At 39.8% G+C, this 21,011-nt stretch overlaps 1 protein-coding gene across 1 annotated transcript in view; it reads left to right on the top strand.

Annotated features, from left to right (window-relative positions):
- Positions 1-9,559: 9,559 nt before the first annotated feature.
- The window catches only part of Stam (signal transducing adaptor molecule), a 56,849-nt gene continuing 45,397 nt past the window's right edge, over positions 9,560-21,011 (top strand). The window contains exon 1 of the mRNA XM_028764847.1: positions 9,560-9,779. Within this exon, the coding sequence (XP_028620680.1) occupies positions 9,740-9,779 (40 nt within the window). The 5' untranslated portion in view covers positions 9,560-9,739. The remainder of the gene's footprint in view (positions 9,780-21,011) is intronic.

The raw sequence follows: 21,011 nt of genomic DNA, 5'->3' as shown, positions 1-21,011 counted from the left end.
CTCCCCTCTCTCCCCCTCTTCCCCCTCCCCTCTCCCCTCTCCACCTCTCCTCTCCTCTTTTCTCTCTCTCTCTCTCTCTCTCTCTCTCTCTCTCTCTCTCTCTCTCTCTCTCTCTCTGTGTCTCTCTCTCCCCAACCCCAGTAAAGTTCCTTTGTGTATATATTATGGTTTCCACTTTTGTGTTTGTCAATGAGTAGGTTTCTTCATCTGTTTCTTGTGCCTTTGCTTAAACTCTTTTCCTTCTGTTTGTTTTGTGCTGTTCCGATGAGTTTTATTATATTTTATCTTATTAATTAATTATTAATATGTACTTTTAAAAGGAACAATGAAATCTGTAGGTAAAAGGATGGAACTAGAAAATATATTGAATGAGCTAGCACAGATCCAAGAAGAAAATCACATGTTCTTGCTCATCAGTGATTTTTTAGCTCCCAATCTTTAGGTGTGAATGTATAACCTGTACTAAGTACAGAAACCAGGAAAGTAGAAAAGGACCATAGGGTGGAGAAAGAAGCTTTATAGAAGGAAATAGTGCTGTGCCTGGGAGCTGTGTTGTCTGTGGTCGATGCTGCCACCAGAGGCTGAGTGGATGCCCGTGGTCTGGACCATCGCCAGAAACCATGTAAAAGTCGATGACCCATGCTGACCAGTGAGGAAGCTCCTTTTACAGTGGCATCAGTGACTGTGGACTCACAGTTGAAAATGGGAGACCTTGAGTCTTCTGTGACAGCCTCCCACCCCCATCCCAGTCTAGATAGGAAGCCATTGAAGAGAGCCCTTAAAATTTGTGAAGGTGATGCTGAAGTGTAGCTCTTCCCAGCTGATAGTTTCTGGGTGGGGGTGGGGAGAAGGACCCAATTTTTTTTTTTTTTTAACTGTGCACTGATGTTTTTTCTGTATGTATGTCTGTGTGAAAGTGTTGGATCCTGGAATTACAGACAGTTGTGAGCTGCCATGTGGGTGCTGGCAGTTGGACCTGAGTCCTCTGGAAAAGCAGGCAGTGTTCTGAACTGCTGAGTCATCTCTTCAGTCCCCTACACTGAGTTTTCTTTAAGGGGCTAGCCATTGAGAGTTTGATCATGTTTCAGTGAGTATATAGGCAGCACCAATGGGACTTGGTGGGTTTTATTTTTCTATTTATTTTCTTCTTCTTTGGGGGAGACATATATATTAAAATTATATGTGTGTGTGTGTGTGTGTGTTATATATGTATTGGGTTTTGGAGATAGGATTTCTCTGTGTATTCCTGGATCTCCTGCAACTTTCTCTGTAGACTAGCTTGGCCTCAAACTCCTCAGTTATCCCCCTGCCTTTGTCTCTGAGTGCTGGGATTAAAGGCATGTACCACCCTCATTCATATATATATATATATATATATATATATATATATATGTATGTGTGTGTGTGTGTGTATACATATATATGTATATATAATATATTTTTATATAGCACATATATTTTAAAATATATATAAATGAATATATTTAAACATATTATAAATATATAATATAAATATAAAATGTATATGCACATATATTAAATATAGATATAGACATATATTTTTTTAAATGTGATAATGCTTTCTTTAAAGAGCCATAAGCTATCTAACAAAACCCTTAGTCCCAGATATGAGAAACCATCTTTTGAGTTGGTCAACAGAATCCAAAAGACTCCCATAACAATGTCAGCTATTGCTGTTGCCCTTACTTGCCTCTCAGAGGGTGAAGATAAGTTCCTATTGCTGAAGGCATCAATATTTTCATTTTAAAATTATTTAGTTGGCATACAAAAATAATTTATGACACTTTATACATATATGACATTTTGCTTTGCTCATATTAGCCCATGTATTAGAATCTCTCTCTCTCTCTCTCTCTCTCTCTCTCTCTCTCTCTCTCTCTCTCTCCCTCTCCCTCTCCCTCTCCCTCTCCCTCTCCCTCTCTCTCTCTCTCTCTCCCTCTCTCTCTTTCTCTGTGTGTGTGTGTGTGTGAGTGTGTGTGGGGGGGGTGTGAGTGTGGATGTGTGTGTGGTGTGTGTGTGTGTGTGATGTGTGCAAATAACATGTTGAATCCAGATACTGATGCCCATTGTCTTCCTTGTTTGTATTCCACCATTCCACCATACAGGGTTTCTTACTAAATCTTACTAAAATCTAGCCTGGCTCGCCAGTGATGTCCAAGTACCTGTCTGTCTTTGTCTCCTCTGAACTGGTGTTTTGTTTCTCAATATCAGATTTGTATGTGGATTCTGGGGACCTAAATTCAGGTTCTCATACTTGGAGAATGGCCTTTAGCAGTGTAGTCTAGGCTTGCCTTGGCCTCTCAGAGATCCGGGTCTGCCAGCTGAGTACTAGGATTAAAGTCCTGCATCACCATGCCAAGCCCTGAAAACATCACCACAATCAAAACAAAAGTTCAGGGACCCCCATGTCTCTGCCTCCCCAGAGCTGAAATCCCAGGCACGCGCTGCTATGCCTGCTCTATGTAGGTTTTGGGGAATGAATTCAGATTCTCATGCTTACACTTTAGCAATCAAACCATCTCCCCAACCCATGTTTCATAGAATAGTCTTATATTTAAAATGGGTTCTTTGTAATATGATAATTTCTGATTGGACATTATTTTACTTTGTTAGATGCTGTAACTGTGATTCATGTACTCAGGACTTCAACATCTCCAGCTACTTTTATGCTTTACTTAAAAAAAAAAACTTTAAATTTATCTTTATGTGCCTTGGGCCTTGGTGTTTGCCTACATGTGTGTCTCTGTGAAAGTGCCAGACCCCCTATAACTGGAGGTACAGATAGTTGTGAGCTGTCATTTGTATGCTGGGAATGGAGCCCTGGTTTGCTGTAAAAACAGCCAGTGCTCTTAATCACTGAGCCATCTCTACAGCCCCATTCCCTTCCCTGCATTCCCAGACAGGGTTATTCTGTAGAACAGCGCTGGCTGTCCTGGAACTCAATTTCTGGTGTTGAAATCAGAGATCTGCCTGCCTCTGCTTCTCTAGTGCTGGGATTAAAGGTGTGCACCACCATGCCTAGGTTTTCTTTTCTTTCCTTCCTTCCTTCCTTCCTTCCTTCCTTCCTTCCTTCCTTCCTTCTTTCCTTCCTTCCTTCCTTCTTTCTCTTTTCATGTTGTTTGTTTTTTCAGGACAGACCTTCTCCCTGTAGCCTTGGCTGTCCTGGAACTTGCTCTGTAGAGTCGGATGTCTTTGAACTCAGAGATTTGCCCGCCTCTCTGCCTCCTGAGTGAGTACTGAGATTGAAGGTATGTGCCACTATGCCCTGCCCCCCCCCCCACTCCAAGCCTGGATTTTACTCTTTAGCTCAGTCTGTCTTCAATGGCAAAGTAATTCTCTGGCCTTAGCCTCCCCAGTGTGGGAGTTACAGGCCTGAGACACATGCTTTACTTATTCTCCCCTCCCTGGGAACTTCACACACAGCATACTGTTTTGGTTTTTGTTGTTCTTGTTGTTTCTACAGATAATTGAGATTCTGATCTTTGTTTTTTTTCAGGCTGCTTTGTTTTCTTTCTTCTTCTTCTTTTTCTTCTTTTTTTTTTGGTTTTTTTTTGTTTGTTTGTTTTTGTTTTGTTTTGTTTTTCCAGACAGGATTTCTCTGTATAGCCCTGGCTGTCCTGGAACTCACTCTGTAGACCAGGCTGGCCTCAAACTCAGAAATCCGCCTGCCTCTGCCTCCCAAGTGCTGGGATTAAAGGCGTGTGCCACCATCACCTGAGTTGTTTTCATTCTTGTATTTTTATTTCTGTCAACTATACCTAATTTACATTTTCCTTATTGTTTTCCATTTCTAGGCTTTCTATTTGCTCCTTTCTGATACCATTTATTTCTCTCATTTCTCTTTACTTAATTTTCTGTAAAGTCTGGAGCACATGATCATAGTTATAGCAGCTATTAAAACATCCCTACAGTATCTGAGACATCCTTTCATTTCAGGGTCTGTTTCTTCAGGCAGTTCTGGTGAGCCACATTTTCTGTCACATGTTCAGTAATTTTTTCATTGACCCTGGACATTATAGACAGTTGTATTTTAAAATATTTCATCTTTTGGGTGTTACAGTTTGGGCCATGTGTTCCCCCAAGTATCAATGTGTTAAAAGCTTGGTCCTCATCTTGACATTATTTTGAGGTGGTGGAAATGTTAGCAAATAGGTCCCTGCCAGGAGATACTTCGTGTCCTTTCCTATTCTACCATTGAATGTGTGATTTGTTCTGCTACTGGCTCTTGCAAAGATATGTTATGTCAAAAGAAGGATGAATGAATGAGCATGGGCTGAAACCTCTATACTATGCACTAATCTCTTGGCCTCCTTCAATTCTGATTTTTTTTTCTCTTCAGTAATACCTTAGGATTTTACTGCTGTGAACAAACATCATGACCAAGCAACTCATAACAACATTTAATTGGGGCTTGCTGACAGGTTCAGAGGTTCAGTCCACTATCATCAAGGCAGGAAGCATGGCAGCATCCAGGCAGGGATGGTGCAGGAGGAGCTGAGAGTTCTACACCTTCATCTGAAGGCTACTAGCAGAAGACTGGCTTCCAGGCAGTTAGGGTCTTAAACTCCATACCCAGAGTGACCCATCTGCAACCACAAGGCCACATCTACTCCAACAAGGCCACACTTCCTAACAGTGCCACTTCCCTGGCCAAGTATATTCAAACCATCACAAGTACATTATGACCACTTGGGTCATTTTTGTGTTCTATGCTAGAGTTCAGAAACCAATCGTGGGCTGGTCAAGAGCTCTTGAGTCTTATGTGGTTTGATGCCCATTTCCTGCCTCCTTGGCATTTGTTTTATACTGCTATTGGCTCATGTTGGAAATCAACCATACCTTACAGTCCAACTTTTTCATAGCTGGGACAAAACACCTGGCCTAAGGAACTTCAAAGGAGGAAAGATTTGTTTTATTTCACACCTTCAGAAGCTTCAGCCCATGGGTAGCTGGCTCTACTGTTTCTGGGCTGTGAGATGCAGAACCCAAAGCTGCCATTTCACTGTGGCCATGAAGCAGGCCTAGAGAGATAAAGAAGAGATTTTGAAGATATACTTCCTCTGACGAGACCTCACTTCCAGTTCTGTTATGAACATTATCCGGTGATGAGGTTAGTATCCTCATGATCTGATCTTCTTCAATAGCATCACCAGTGGGGGATACATGAGCCTTCAAGGCACACTTCAATCTAATCCATAACATATGAATTTCCCCCAGTTTTCTTTCCCTTACAATAAAGGAAGTACAGATTCCGTTACCTCATGTAACGAAATGTAATGGTAGTATGCCATTTTAATCATAGCAGATTACATTTATTCCATTTAATAAACACCATGGAACAAAAGCCAATACATATAAATAATTCAAAATAAAATGCTTAAACAGAGGTACAATACTGTGGTAGCATTTAAACATGCCCCCACCCCGGTTTGTCATTTCACCAAAAGGTCAGCTTTGTTCTCTGTCCTTGAGTGTAGACACTGTGGCTGCAATAGAGCATAAAGTGATGCTGTCCCAACTTCTGTTCCACATCTTAAGGAATGGGAAGCTTCCTCTTCTTGTCTCCTGAAATGTTCCGACTTATGTCCATTCAGTTTGCTGGGAGAAGCCAAGTACATATGTAGCGTGTTCTGTGCAGTTGGTGTGGCAGACAGGCCCAATGACTCAGCCAACTTCCAGCATCCGCTGCCAGACATGCTCTGAGCAACTTCGTTCAATATTGAAAACAAGCTGTATTGATCCCAGTCACAGTACCAGTCCTGTTGATGCTGTTTGAGGGAGGAGGCAAGCTGTTCATGGTGAGGTCTGACCAAACTTGCGATTCATAAGCAAAATAAATTATTGTTCTTACACATAGAATGTGTTATGTAGTAGTCAATATCTGGAACAAATATCACCTCACCGATACCCCACCAAGTGCTGTGATAGAAGTGACTACTCGCCGGGTGGTGGTGGCACACGCCTTTAATCCCAGCACTTGGGAGGCAGAGGCAGGCAGATTTCTGAGTTCGAGGCCAGCCTGGTCTACAGAGTGAGTTCCAGGACAGCCCGGGCTACACAGAGAAACCCTGTCTCGAAAAACCAAAAAAAAAAAAAAAAAAAAAAAAAAAAAAAAAAGAAGTGACCACTCAACCAATTAATTAGTAAACATTTATGACATATTGTTAGTCATCATGTACTGAGTTAGGAAATGCTTTTGTCAGTGATACCTAAGTGGAAATTCAGAGAAGGTCCAGAGATTTCTAAATACAACAAGAGTGATACATGTTGTCTGTTTTAGGATATGGAAGCATGGGACATCTGGACTGCTGTCGTAGTTCAGAAAAACCTAAAATATATGAAGTGAAGGGGCAATCGGGGCCAATTCATTAAGAACGTAATAGTAGTATTAAGGTTAGATATTCCTTCCTTGGAGCGCCTCCCACTCTTAAACACTCTTTCTCACTTTTCCTTAATAATTCTATGTGTTAAAAAATAGATTAACTTTGAAGGCAGGAGACTCTCTGCATACCTATAATAGGGCAATAACTTAAGGACTCTCTTCTTGATACGTATTCTATAATGTTTCCAACATATAGATACCTCAAAGATATAAGGAGTTAATACATATTTATTGAATCATTGGCTGATTGAGGAATCATGTAAGAGTTGTGAAGGAATGATATCACATTTATAGAAAAATCACTCTGACTGTAATATAGAGAATGGTTTACACATAGGTAGGTTGAGTGTATTAATTGTGGATTATTATAATAACAGAAATTTTTCCTGGAGCTACTCCATTTTACACACAGGTATCTTTATAATATAGAACAGTTTTAAAAATCAAGTTGATTAAAGGGATGTAACATTTCAAAATTAACCGTGGAATTTATTAACTGTATTACAGAAACATTTTAATGCGAAATCAAGTCTCTAAAATGTTTTTTAAGAAACTGTTATTAAAACCAGTAATTTCAGTATTTTAGGTAATATGACAAGTTAACCCCAAAATACAAAGCTATGCCACCTTTTATATTTGGCTTTTCTTGTACATATAACATTTCTTATTTTTCAAACCTCTATTTCATAGCATATTACATCATAAAGATCCCTAATAGTGAAGGCATTCTTATAGGTCAGAATATATGGTTAATGTTACCAATACTAATATATGTTATTCCTGATTTTCACATATTGATGATTAAAACTTGAAAAGTACTGTTTTGCTAGCAACATAACAATTCAGTTTCATTACTGGATTATAAGCATGTCTAAATATGTTTTCATAACCATCTGGCTCTGAGTCAGGGCAATTATGATTAGGTACCTAAGGCACAGGCTCATCATTTTAAATGAATAAGTTGACAGTTCTGTCCGCTCAGTAATCAAGAGAAAGTCTATTAAGAGATTCTACTTCCCATTCCAACAGTGGGAAGATTTTATATTTCTCATAATGACACACAAACACTTCAAAATGTTAAGAATATGGCGGCTTTAATGTATGATATTTGTTACATTTTTATATTTTAATCCCGCCCTTTTGAAAGAAAAATCATGCTCATCGTTAAATCACTTGGAAAATATAAAATGCATAAGCAAAAAATTATCCAGAGAGATCCTGTCCAGAGATAATCATGTCATTCATATTTTCATTCATATTGTTAAAAACTGCAGAACTTACTTCACATGTATTTGTAGGCTTTCTTTTTTTCAGTGCTAAGGACAGAACTCAGAGCCTCTTTCGTTCTAAACAAGTACTCCGCCGGGTGGTGGTGGCACACGCCTTTAATCCCAGCATTTGGGAGGCAGAGACAGGCCAGCCTGGTCTACAGAGTGAGTTCTAGGACAGCCAGATCTACACAGAGAAACCCTGTCTCGAAAAAAACAAAAAAAAGAAAAAAACAAACAAAAAAACCAAAAAACAAAAAAAACAAGTACTCCATCATTGCGCCACATACTTAGTCAGTCTTTACAACCTTTTACATTTTTATGTACTCCGATGTCTACCTATGTAACTACAGATCTATAGTTACTTTCAATGGCTAAATAATTTCTATATCACAGACGCTCTATTTGAGCTGTACAATTATAACTATTGATTGCACTTGAGTGCTTACTATATGCTAGACACTATTACAAGGGATTTGCTTCTACTAATTTAATCTTCAATAGTTTTTTCATTTCCGTTTCTTATAAGTGAGGAAACAGACACGAAGAAGAGTTTGTCCAATCTCTTTAATGTCGGACATTTTAGCAGTCATCAAAGCTTTGAATGTTGTAAACAACGCTGCCATTAATATCTTGGTTCATGTTTTTAAAGACTGTCTTTATGTAAATTTTGAAAATCAGAATTACTGGAACCAAAGGCACATTTCCAAAAGCTCGCTATATATTTCCATCGTTTCTCTTAAGAATGTTATGTTAATTTATACCCCATCAGGCAACTTTGCTTGTTATCCCTTGGATTCTTTTATTTTTAAGTGACTGAAAACAATAACCGATGCTTTAGTTTGTTTTCCCTTCAAAATTCGACTTTAACTGTTTGGTAAGCAAGTTGTTAGTACTGTTACACAAATCTTGTTGACATCTATCAGTTTAAAAGCTTCATTTCTAAGTATCCCTATTTGGGCACATTTTACATAATCTCACTGCGTGTGCAAGATCGGCTTGCTAACTTTACATAATATTTCCAAGAGATGATTCTTTAGATTTCACATCATTTAGAGGGCAATGTGTGTGTGTGTGGGGTGCGGGGCGTGTGTTACACACACATGTACAAATTAGATCACCAAATCAACATTTTAAGTTGCCAAGAGTCCTCATCAATGTCTGGCTTCATTTTTCGTGTTTTTTTTTTTAATTTTTTTATTTCTGCTGCTGGATGTGTGTGCTTAACTCGGGCTGCGAAGGTCTAATCTTCCAGTCACTCCAGCGACTCAGTGACTGCACGGCTTAGTCAGTCGGAGCCGACACCCAGAAAGCTTCCCTCTGATCTCAGGCTGGGTAAGGAGCCAGCGTTACCTCAGCCTCTCCGGAGGCTGCGCGCCTCGACACTCCCCTCCAAGGGATTCCAGGCAGTTCCACCAGTTCACATGACTCCAATCCCAGCAACTTCCTTGACCCCTCAGACCAGCGCGCTCAACATTTTACTCAGATAACCCAAAGGACTGTCTGATCTTTTGGAGGGATTGCAACATCACAACAACCCACCGAATAAATTCAAGGAGTTAAAAATTAAGGGCTTGGCTGGACCTAAAGTGAACCCTCTCCCTTTCCCAGTCTCTGATTCACTCCAGTGGCTCTTAGTTGGCCTCGGCGCGCCTGAAGGACCTCGTCCTCCCGAGACGCTCGGGCAACGGAAAAGCCGAGAACGTAGCCTCTGACCCCACGGGCACGCGGAAGTTCAGCAGAGGAAGCGACAGAGGCGGCTCCTCGCCTGGGTCTCGTAGCAGGCAGCGGGTTCTAGTTAGAACTGGAGAAGACAGCGTTCAGGCAGCGCTCAAGTCGCCTAGATTCCCGACACGCCCCGCGCGGGGGCCTGTCCAGCTTCTCCGCTGTTGCCGCCGCCGCCGCCGCCTCTGTTGCTGGGGGTGGGTGAGAGGAGGGGCTGAGAAGGACCCTGCACTGGCAGACTCACTGGCTGTTTTTGTACCTGAGGGGCCTCCTTTCTCCGTCACACCTTGAGTCCCGCGGTGTCGAGGGGCAGTCCCTGGGGACACCTCGGCACGCAGCGGACATGCCTCTCTTTGCCACCAACCCCTTCGACCAGGATGTTGGTAAGTGTTTTCACCGTCCCTGGTGGGCTTCCCCCAGGGACTGCCAGCCCACGCCGCCCACCCACCCCCTGCGTTCGTTCATTCTGGATTCCCAAGGCCGAGCTCATGTTCTTCTCTCCCGGGGCCCCTTCGCTCAGAGTTGGGAGAGGGTTGAGCGTTTGGCGCATCCTCTTTGAAAGAAATGGGACTTAGAACCTCTCTAATGGGCCTTGAGGAGGGGGAGCTTTGAAAGGATCGCTTAAGGGATTTGGGGTAAAGGGTTGCCTCGGGAGGAGCAGACGACGAAGCCATCTGCCGCTGGGGCTTGGCTTCTGGGAGAAAAGCGAAGAGCTGAGGCGTATCTTGGCTTGAGCAGATTGATTATAAGCTCTATCGCCAAAGTATTTGCCTGGCCCAATGGAAAGCATCGGAAACTAGCAAAATGTTTTAGGTAAGGTTACTTAAAGGGTTTTTTTTTTTTTTTAATGGCCCTTGTAACGGTCCCTGGAGGACAGAGGTCTAGTTACGTATGGGCAGTTTGAAATGTTGGAAGAGATGAAGATTGATTACTTGACAACAACTGAAACGCCATTGAAGACGTGAGCCTTTGGGATGCCTTTTTCAGGCTGGGCTTCTGCCGTTGAGAAGTGTGGAAGAGGATTTTGATTCTAGGAAGGGGCCTGAAATGCTAAATTTTTGTTGTTCTCTGAATCATTGCTATTAGGTACCGATCGTACCAATTTAACAGACTATCTGTTTTTCTGGCGTGAATTTGAATTTCTTGAAAGAATTTTGGGATGTTTTGAATGCACGACACTGAACTACACTGGTGCCATAGTGTAGAATGAAAGCGAACCAATACCAGCCAGTCCCATAGGCTGAATTTAACCATAACTATATTTTTAAAAATGTAAGGATAACTTGTGAGAGTTACTTTATGAATTTTGTTTATTAAAGATGAATTTTAAATTTTGCGAACTGGAAATCCTACTACTGCCACTTCTTCCTGGTTCATAGTGATTTAATTGAATGTTCTGAATCTGAGCTGTGGATGGAACTTGAGAAATCATCAATAATGCTAAATAAGTAATGAATTGGGAAATTGTGTTTAATAAGTGCTTAGCACCAGTACTTACTGAACACAGTGTTCATTGACCGTAAAGACCATCTCATTGCGGCCCTTTGGCAGTTTTACAGTTTGTTACATCAGTCTTTAGGACATATGCTTATAATAAAACAATACCTGCTGCTTCTGTTCCCAGCACCTGTAGTGATCCTATATAATCTTGCTTTCTGCAGTCACACTTATAGTCTCCTAACTTGTCAGTTTTCGTGGTGTCAGGAATGGAACCAGGGACCAATATGTGATCTTTCTGATCTTTTTTGAACCTACATTTGCAGTGGATTCAGATGGATTTCTTAATGTTAAACCTGTTCTTGCTACCTACGCCGCCCAGTCCAAACACAGGCCTCTTCTTGCCTTTATGCTTTTGTTTCTGTTATTTCATCTGTCTTTCTACATATATGTCCTCATGCTTTGAGGTCAAGTTAGAGTCCGACTTGTTGTACCTGAATTATTTGCTGATTCCTGCGACCTGGAGTTTATAAGTAGCAGCATTATTGACTGTCTGGAATAGATAAAATTCTTAAGGAGGTTATGTGCTATACAGTGTAGGGTGTTAACTTTGTATTTGCTCTTCACTCAGTAGATGCCAATAACATCTCACAGCCAGTCATGACTTTAAAAGTCTTCAGTCATGATTTAATGTCTCTGGGGCTGTTTAAATATGGTAATTTTCACCTTCCCCCATCTAACATAGATCTCAGCATTTTTGTCTTTACTAAATTAAACATTACATATCAGTGTGTTCTATATTTTGCTCCTTGTTTGATGGCTGCTACATAGTTTGCTTTGAATAAATGCTTGTTGAGTTGAAAATATGTTAAGCTTGTTAGACTTTTTTTTAAAAATTCAGTTTGAATTATAAAGATAATTTATACCATCGAGCTCCCTACTGATTTGTATTTACCAATTCCAACAGTCAGTTCCTCATCCAGTTTTTTATTGATATCTTACATTTTTCTTCTGTGCTTTGTCCATAGGTTTGTAGGTCACCAACTCTTTCTGGTTTTCTGCTTAGCTTTTTAGTTCCCCCTCCCCTTTTTCTCAGTGTCCAAATGTTGAGCAGTAATAAAACCTCTTCTCCATTGACACTTTGTTCTCTTAGAGTCTTATGAGACTTAGTGTTTAGAATTTGGAGTGATTTTCTTAAATTCAGGTTTCAGGCTTGCTCCTTATCAGCAATGTGGCTTTAAGCTAGTTGCTGAACCTTTGTTTCTTTGTCTTTAAATATGGAGTATAGGAAATATAATGGTTCCTCGAAAATATATTTGCAAAAGTCAAAGAAACAAAAGTACAATGTTTCTTAGCTTATAAGGTTGGTAAGAGAATTGAGTTAGTGTTTAAAAAGCACTTAGGAAAAATTTTTTTGCTGGGCAGTGGTGGCTCACACCTTTAATCCTAGCACTTGGGAGGCAGAGGCAGGTGGATTTCTGAGTTTGAGGCCAAGCTTGGTCTATAGAGTGAGTTCCAGGATAGCCAGGGCTACACAGAGAAACCCTGTCTCGAAAAAGAAAACACCCCCCCCCAAAAAAAAAGAAAACCAACAAAAAAGTTTTTTATATTTGTGAAGTAAGATTTAAAACAGCTCTGAACACTTTTCGTATTCCAATTACTCACAAGTTTAAATAGTCTGTGTCAGTATTGGAGATTTAGGCATCCATCTGCTGAATATTTCCACTGGATTTTGATAGGAGTCTAGAAAAACTCATGTATTCCCCTCCCACTTCTCATTCTGTCATCTTAGCCCGTCTCAGGATTGAGTCATTAATCTTTCCTGTTAGTCAGTTCTGATGTCTAAGAGTCACGTTGGTTCTTTCATGCTTCCCACCCATTCTGTCAGTAAGATCTTTTGGCTCTACCTAACTTGTATCCAGAATCTGTTAGCTCAATATTATACTCAGCCATATCTCAGCCCTCTCAGAGACTGTGGCAGGGGCTTTGTGATAGGATTTTTTTATTATGCTTTTGTTCCTCTACTAAGGTTTCACTTATAAAAGCCATTACTCTTTGAAAAAAAAATACTGGGTAAGGTCACCTACCTGATCAAAAAATCTGTGGTAATTTTCTATATGTAATACCTAAAGATATATATGATTCTGATCCTTGGATTCCCTATCATGTCAAGCTTCTTGGATCTGAACTTTCCAAGCATTTCTGCCACTGTAGCTTCGTAGGCCATTTTCTTTGTTTATGTTAATGTTCCCTTAGGCATTTTAAGGCCTTGATGTCCATCACATCACTTGGGCACTCTGTTCAAAATTTTTCTGAGAGGCTTTTCTAGCTACTGTCTCTTAAAGCAAATCACCAGTTGTTTTCTACTCACTACTGCTTACTTATTTTCTTTATAGTTCTAACATTAAGTTCATCAATTGCTGGTCTTGTATGGCATAAACTTCATAAAGAATGTTTTAGTCTTGTCTCTCGTACCTTAGGGGCAATTCCTAAAACTCACTAAACCCCATAATTTATCTAGTAATGACTAACTTGACAATTTTCTAGATTGTTAGTTTGATGTTCAGTTACCACTTAAAAATCAGTGTATTAGAAATTTGAATTTACCTTTCCATGATGTTCTTTTCATTATTTGATTATTCTATGATGTTCCATTTATCTTGACTTTTGGTTTTTGAGACAGGATTTCACTGTTTAACATGACTGTCCCAGAACTCAATTCTATACTAGGCTTGAACTCATAGAATTCCACTTGCCTCTGCCTTCCAAGTGCTAGGATTAAAGGCTTGTTCCATCATCTGGCAAAACATGAGATTTTGTATGTGTCATTCATCTTGACTTTTGATTTTTGAGACAGGGTTTCACTGTGTAGCCTTGTCTGTACTAGAACTAGCACTATAGACCAGGCTGGCCTTGAACTCAGAGATCTGCTTACCTCTACCTTCTTAACCTTTAAAATATAAAAAGTATGTGTCTCCCTCCCTTCAGTGCTGGAGATTTAACTCAGGGCCTTTCATTGGCTAGGAAACCGAAACCCTTCAGTCCCTAGTCTTGTTTTCTTGAGATGGGGGTCTCACTGTGTATCCAAGCTTGCCTTTGCCTCCCTAAGTGCTGCCTTTGCCTGCTAAGTGACAGTTGTGCAAAAACAAGCCTACTGCCAATAAGAAATGTCTTTGAATCATTCCTTTGTCTCTGATAAATACTGCTTTTAGTATTTAGAATAAGTAGTAAGTTAGCAGCCAGGTGTGATGGCCTACACCTTTAATCCCAGCTCTCAAGAGGCAGAGGCAAGTAGGTGGTTCTCTACTGGTTGGAGGACAGTCTGGTCTACCTAGTAAGTTCCAGGTCAAGCAAAGGTATTATATATAGCAAGACCTTGCCTAAAACCAACCAAACTAATTAATCAATCAATTAATTAGTTTTTAAAAAGTATGTATTTCTAGTCAAACTGTTTGACCAGTCCATGTCATGAATACTGTTAATCCACTGTATGTACTTTTTACTTATTTTGTTTAGTCCAGTCAGCATCATAAACCACAGTCAGATTCCTCCAAAGCAGTAGTTCTCAACCTTTGTAATGCTGCAACCCCTTAATAAAGTTCTTTATATTGTAGTGACCCCCACAACCATAAAATTATTTCCAGTGCTACTTTATAATTGTAGTTTTGCTGCTGTTACGAATCATAATATTAATTTTTTTTTGGAAATAGAGGTTCACCAGGAGTTCAAGACCCACAGGTTGAGAAGCACTGTCCTGAGCTCTTGATTTTGACCTTCAATTGCTCCTATAGTATTTACTATTAGTGAGTAGGAGAATTTTGTATTAAACAGGATCAAACTCCTTTGAATTCATTTTCTAGTGTTGTAAGTAGTTATAAAAATATCTCAGGTTGCTATCAGGATTATTTGTCAAAGCACTTCATATTCTAATTCTTTACTGGTATAGAATATGTTTCATATACCTGAACTTCAGCTTGTTCAAACCTGTATTAAAACTTTTTTATTAGTTAATATTTTTTCCCTTTGTTTTTCTGACTAGACATCAGGTGTTCTGACTAGACATCATTTGTTATATACGTCAGTAGCCTGTGTGACATCTTGACTTCCATTGCTGTAATTGTCTACATTCCTGACAACAAATATGTACTGTTGACTGTGTAATAGATGAACCCACCATGTCCCTTCAGGATACTGGTATAGTGTATATGCTTTATTTTAATTGCCTTGAATCTATCCTTCTATTTCTGCAACTGGGAAGTTATTTACCATTGTAAATACCTTTTAGATTAGTATAGAAGCTTCTAATTGTTTTCTTCTTTAGTGATGTTTGGTTGTGTTTTAGGAATGTAAATGTAATCCTTTTGATTAAAATATTTTTAATTGACTCTACAATCTAATATGAACTCATGATGAATTATAACAACTCAAATTTTCTGGTTCCCCTGTGCCTTCATGTGAAACCTTGACAGATCAAAAGGCTTTCTGTAAAGCGAGCTGTTGTTTGAAGCAATCCTCCTGCCTTTGCATCTAAATATTGGGATTATAGGTGTGGAGCTCTGGTGTCTGACCTGGCTTCTTTTTAATTCTGCAGTCTTATCTTCCCTCCCTCCCTCCCTCTCTCTCTTTCTTCCTTTCTGTTTATGTAATGGTATTGGTGTTTTCCCTGTTGCCTGTCTGTAGTCTGTGTCTGTGTAAGGGTTTTGGATCCTCTACAACTGGATAGAGTTAGTTACAGACAGTTGTAAGCAGCCATGTGGGTGCTGGGAATTGAACCTGGGTCCTCTGGTAGATCAGACAGTGCACTTAACCACTGAACCATCTCTCCAGCCCTCTATCTCTTTCTTAAACATTTCTACTCCTTATTGTTTTTAATGCAACTGTGTTTGGTCAGATAAATCTCTTTTCTGACTTTAATTAGCTTTCTTGTCACTAGCTTGGTTCTTTGTCTTTAAATGTTGAGGACTGAGCCCAGTATCTGAAACATAGCATATACTATAACACTGTCTCAAGCCCCCATTGCCCAGTTTTAGACAACATCTTGAAGTTGACAAATGACAATCCCTTTTCTACAGGATGATGGTTATGGGTTATGGGCTCTGTCCCATTTCTTTACTTTCTCACATCTTCAACAGTTAAATTTTAGGAAATCAGAAATACCTGCTGTCTTAATTAGGGTTTCTATTACTGTGAAGAGACACCATAACAAAGGCAACTCTTATAAGGACAGCATTTAATTGAGGCTGACTTACAGTTTCAGAGGTTCAGTCCATTATCATCAAGGCAGGAGCACGGCAGTATCCAGGCAGGCATGATGCTGGAGAAGGAACCAAGAGTTTTATGATTTGATCCAAATGTAGCCAGAAGATTGTTTTCTAGGCAGCTAGGAGGAGAGTCTCAGAACCCAACCCCACAGTGACACACTTTCTTCACAAGGCCACACACCTCCTAATCATGCCATTCCCTGGGCCAAGTGTATTCAAACCACCACACCTGCTTATCAGTAAAAACTTGTCTAATCTGTTAAGAAGACTTTAAATTCATTTGAAGCATTAATGTGTGATTCTACTGAGTACTTTTAGAAAATCCTTACTTTCCTCTTTATGACTGTTGTCTTAGTGTTCTATTGCTATGAAGGTACACCATAGCCATAGCAACTCTTACAAAGAAAAGCTTTTAATTGGGTCTGGTTTACAGTTCAGAGGTTTAGTCCATTATTGTCATAGCTGGAAGCATGGCAGTGTGGAGGCAGACTTGGTACTGGAGAGTAGCTGAGAGTTTTACATCTGGGTTGGTGGGCAGCAGGAAGAAGAATACTGGGCCTAGTTTGAGCATATGTGACCTCAAAGGCCACCCCAGTGGCATACTTCCATCCAACAAGACCACACTTTGTAATAGTGCCACTTCCAATAAACCTATAGGGGCCATTTTCATTCAGACCACAACTGCAGAGATAATTTAAAGATAAAATAAGCCCAGCTGTGCTGGCATGTGCCTTTAATCACAGCACTCAGAAGAAATAGGGGCAGAAGGGTCTCTATGAATTCAGGACTATTTTGGTCTACAGAGCTGAGCTCCAGGACAGCCAAGGCTGTTACCCAGAGACACCTTGTCTCAGAAAACAAAACAAAACAAAAACAAAAACATAGCTTTTGAATTCTTTAGAAGCAGGTATGGGTGTGTGTGTGTGTGTATGTATGTATGTATGTATGTATGTATGTGTCTAGTGTGTTCCCCTCACTTCCTGATTTTAGCTTGGAAATTAATAATTTTTGGTTCATTTGCTCAATTGGTAATTTATATTCTTCTGACTTAGAAAATAATTTGATTTTTTTTCAAGAGCTGAGAAGAATTATGCCACTATTTGGTTGATCTTGAGGAAGCATCAGAAACAATTAGTTCAGAACTGTAAAATGCATTATTGGGGTGTTTGTTTGTTTCTTTGTTTTTGAGGCAAGATTTCCCAGTGTAGCCCTGGAAGCCCTGGAACTTGTTCTGTAGACCAAGATGGCCTCGAATTTAGAGATCTACCTAATTCTGCCTTCCAGTTGGTGAGATTAAAGGCATGCACCACTATGTCTGCTACATGCATTTCTGATTTACATGAGCAAATGTGAGTCAGATGCTGATCCTCTGTATGCATGTGGAGAAGGGAATTTATAGTCTTTGGTGTGTTTGCTAAGGATTATGCCATAGATTCTGGTTGGATGAGTTTCTTTTCTTTTTTTCCTTCCCTTCCTCTATCCTTCCCTCCTTGCCTCCCTTCCTTCCTTGGAACCTCTACTGAGAAAATTCTCTCTATCCAGATTGCCTGTAAGCAAGTCTGTAGGGCATTACCTTGGTTAGTTATGGGGTGTGATCCCTCGGTAGGTGGTTATCAAGTATATAAGAAAGCAACTGAGCAAGCCATGAAGAACAAAGCCAGTAAGTAGCATTTCTGCATGGTCTTTACCTTAGTTCCTACCTCCATGTCCTGCTGTGTCTTTGCTCGATTGTACTATGATGGATATGTAAGCCAAATAAACCTTTTTCTCCCCAAGTTTCTTTTGGTCATGGTGTTTATTGCAGCAATAGAAACCAACCTAAGACACCATACATTCGTGGAAATGTCATTTTAGGAAACATCAATTTAGGAGACGTAAAGTCATAACAAGCAGTGTATAGTTGATCAAAAGTAGGACTGTTAGTTCCAGTTCCAGTTAGCATGAAACTTTTAAATAGGTGTCATTTTGATTCATTTAGATGTATTCACATAGGCATTTTTTTTTAAGTGCTTGGCTTTAAAAAAGTAAAGTAGCCTGCTTGGCTACTAGTCCAAGATGAATTAATTATTAAAATGTACTACTAAATCAAAGTAACAACTGGTTTCCAAAGATGAAGTAAATGTTAGACTGAGAGATAGCTGTACAGACTGACTCAAACCTTCTTGGGATTCAAAGCAGCTGAGGTCTGGTCCTACAGGGCTTTAAATACTGAAGTTTTATTTTATGTGTGGGACTTCCTTAGCATTTGTTCAACAGTTAGGCAGAGAGCATGGGTTTTGAAACACTTAAGATAGAATTGTTATTTTTGAAGGAACCTAGAATGTATTTTGGATGCCTGAATAATTGCAGGTATGTTTGAAACAGGTCGTCCTCAATCAGAACTAAACTGAAAAAGCATTTTGTATTTGTATTCTAAGCAAGCCACATAGTTATGACAGTTTCATCAATTTTTTTGTTTTCTTCTTTTTCCTTTTCTAAGCTGCTTTTATATTCGTGGAGAATGATTCTTTTTTCTAACAGCCCAAATCTGATTGTATTGTTTGCTTGTTCAAGACTCTTGGCCTTCTGATGTTTCTTGAATCAATACAAATACCTCTTCTAATGGGTTACATAGTAGTGTAGTATTTGTGTCTTATTATTTCAACGTTTTAGAGAGTGGTCTGTACAACAGCCAGCCTGGATTCATTGTTATCCTTTTCTGTTTTTATTACTTTATGTGTTACTCCTTAAGTAGAAAGAAATGAGGTCTTCCCATTTCTTTTTAGTTTCTAAATTCATCCAACATCCTTTCTGATTTTTTCTTTCTTCCCCACCACTCTTTACTTTTCTTTTAAATTGTGTTGATCATCATCATTTTGTGACATTTTTCCTGTTTTATATTAGGTCTCTGTCTGTTAACTCCTTTGTTATTGTAGTTGTAAGCTGCTTTAGATATGACCTGGAATGAGCTAGAAATCCATTTTATTTTCTTGAATATATACTTAGATTTTGTAATTTCCTATAAAATCAATTTAGCAATGTAGAGAAGAGTAGGTGATCCTGTTTCTAAGATAGTATCGTGGTGGTTTGTATCCCTTGTATCAAAACAGATTAAGGTGGGCATGGTGGTGCTTATTAGTGATATTAGTGGTCTTCCTGTCATTAGGGTGAGTGAAGCAGGATGATTATACATTCAGGGCTAGCCTGCACTTTAATGAATCCAAGGGTTGCTTAAAAAGAAATTAAGGTAGGTTACAAGAGATAAACATAATAAATTGTTGTGATAATAATTTTTCTTGACATGGGAGCCATATTACTGAAGTCTCAGACATCTGGGGTTCTGTTCATTTTTATGCTAAAATTCGTATTTGTACAGCTATGTAGAAAAGTGATTGGACAGAAAGACTGAGCTAATGGTAATGGAGGGAGTGGAGAAACCTACCGAGACCTACCTGTTGAGATGATTCTCCTCTCTGCTATAGCAGATCCTCTGAGTGTGAACCAGGACACCTCTGGAATGATGATCTTAAAGTTTTTATGGCCAGCTCCTAGACAGAGAAAAGATTAGAGTAATCCTAGTTTTTACAGCTGACAAAGGAAAGAATGGCTTTTAGTTTCTATAATGCAACCTTGGAAAGAAGAAATCTAGTTTTATGGCTTTGATCATGGCAGAGTGAGGGGTAGGAGAGACTGAGGTGGAGGAAAACATAAAAAATGGCATATGAGGCCTTTGCTTTGGGGTATCATTTTCTGAGCCTAAATGAATCCAAAAATGTTTTAAAAATTGTGTATTCCTACATATTAATGAATAACTTGTTTTTGTTATTTTCCATATTAAAAGATTATGCAACACTATTGTAGTTTGAGTATGGCCCTCAGATTCATGAGCTAGAAACTTGGTGCCCACTATGGCAAAGTTGAGTAGTGATGGACCTTTTAAAAGGTGGAACTTAAGAGGGAAGTAATTGAGTTATTGGAAGAGATGAACGTAGTTCTTACAGAACTTGGATTTGTTCTTGTAAAAACGAGCTGCTATTTGTTTATATTTTAAAATGAGCCTGTTTTCTAAAATTCCATGGCTTCCTGTTTCATGAAATTATGTGACCAGTGTGTTAAAATCTACTGTGAAGTCTCCAGATGGGACTACTACAGCAACCAGTCTCAGATATTTGTTATTACAACCCCACACTGGTGATAGAGACAGCAAGGCAGAGGCACTATGTGTACTGCTAACACCTGTGGGTTGATGCCTTTCTTGCAAGGTGTTTATAACTTGAGCAATGCTATGACCATGACAGCTCTGGTATGGACCATTTTGTAAGCCTGAAAGAATTTTCTGTTTTTAAACTTGGCAATATCTCCTTTACCTGTTGAACAGGGAGTGTTCTTGAATTAGCATTGCACTAAGAAAGACCAAGTACTACTGAAAAGATTTTTCATGTGCAGCTTGGACAGATCACAGCAGACCAGATGGTTCCACGAGGGAGAGTTTATTCAGGAGATAGGGAAGAGGAGAGAGAGAGAGGAGAGAGGGAGAGCAGAAAAGTAGAGGAGTAGAGGCCGGCCATGACCACGTGGAGAGAGGGGGGAAGGGAAGAGGGAGGGGAGAGGGAAGCCTGCAGGTGCGGGGCCAAAGGGGCAAGAGAGGAACAAGAGAGCGAGAAGGGGGCAAGCAGCCCCTTTTATAGTAGGCAGGCCTACCTGGCTGTTGCCAGGTGACTGTGGGGAGGAGCATGCCTGGGTGTTGCCAGGAAACTGTGGAGGTGGAGTTTAGACAGAATACTAACATCCCCACATTTTGGTTTAATTTAAAAAAAAAGAGAGAGAGAGAAATTAGAAAGAGGTGATGGTGAAGCAGGAATAGGGTCGTCGTGAAATCTGGCTACTTCCTGCTGGCATTGGGGGCGATGTGTCTTTAGGGGGAACCTAGAAGAATGG

The sequence above is a fragment of the Grammomys surdaster genome, unplaced genomic scaffold, assembly GCF_004785775.1.
Source record: "Grammomys surdaster isolate TR1022 unplaced genomic scaffold, NIH_TR_1.0 146, whole genome shotgun sequence".
In the NCBI taxonomy this organism is placed as follows: Eukaryota; Metazoa; Chordata; class Mammalia; order Rodentia; family Muridae; genus Grammomys; species Grammomys surdaster.
Note: the sequence above shows the minus strand (reverse complement) of the source record. Positions and strands in the feature narration are given on the sequence as shown.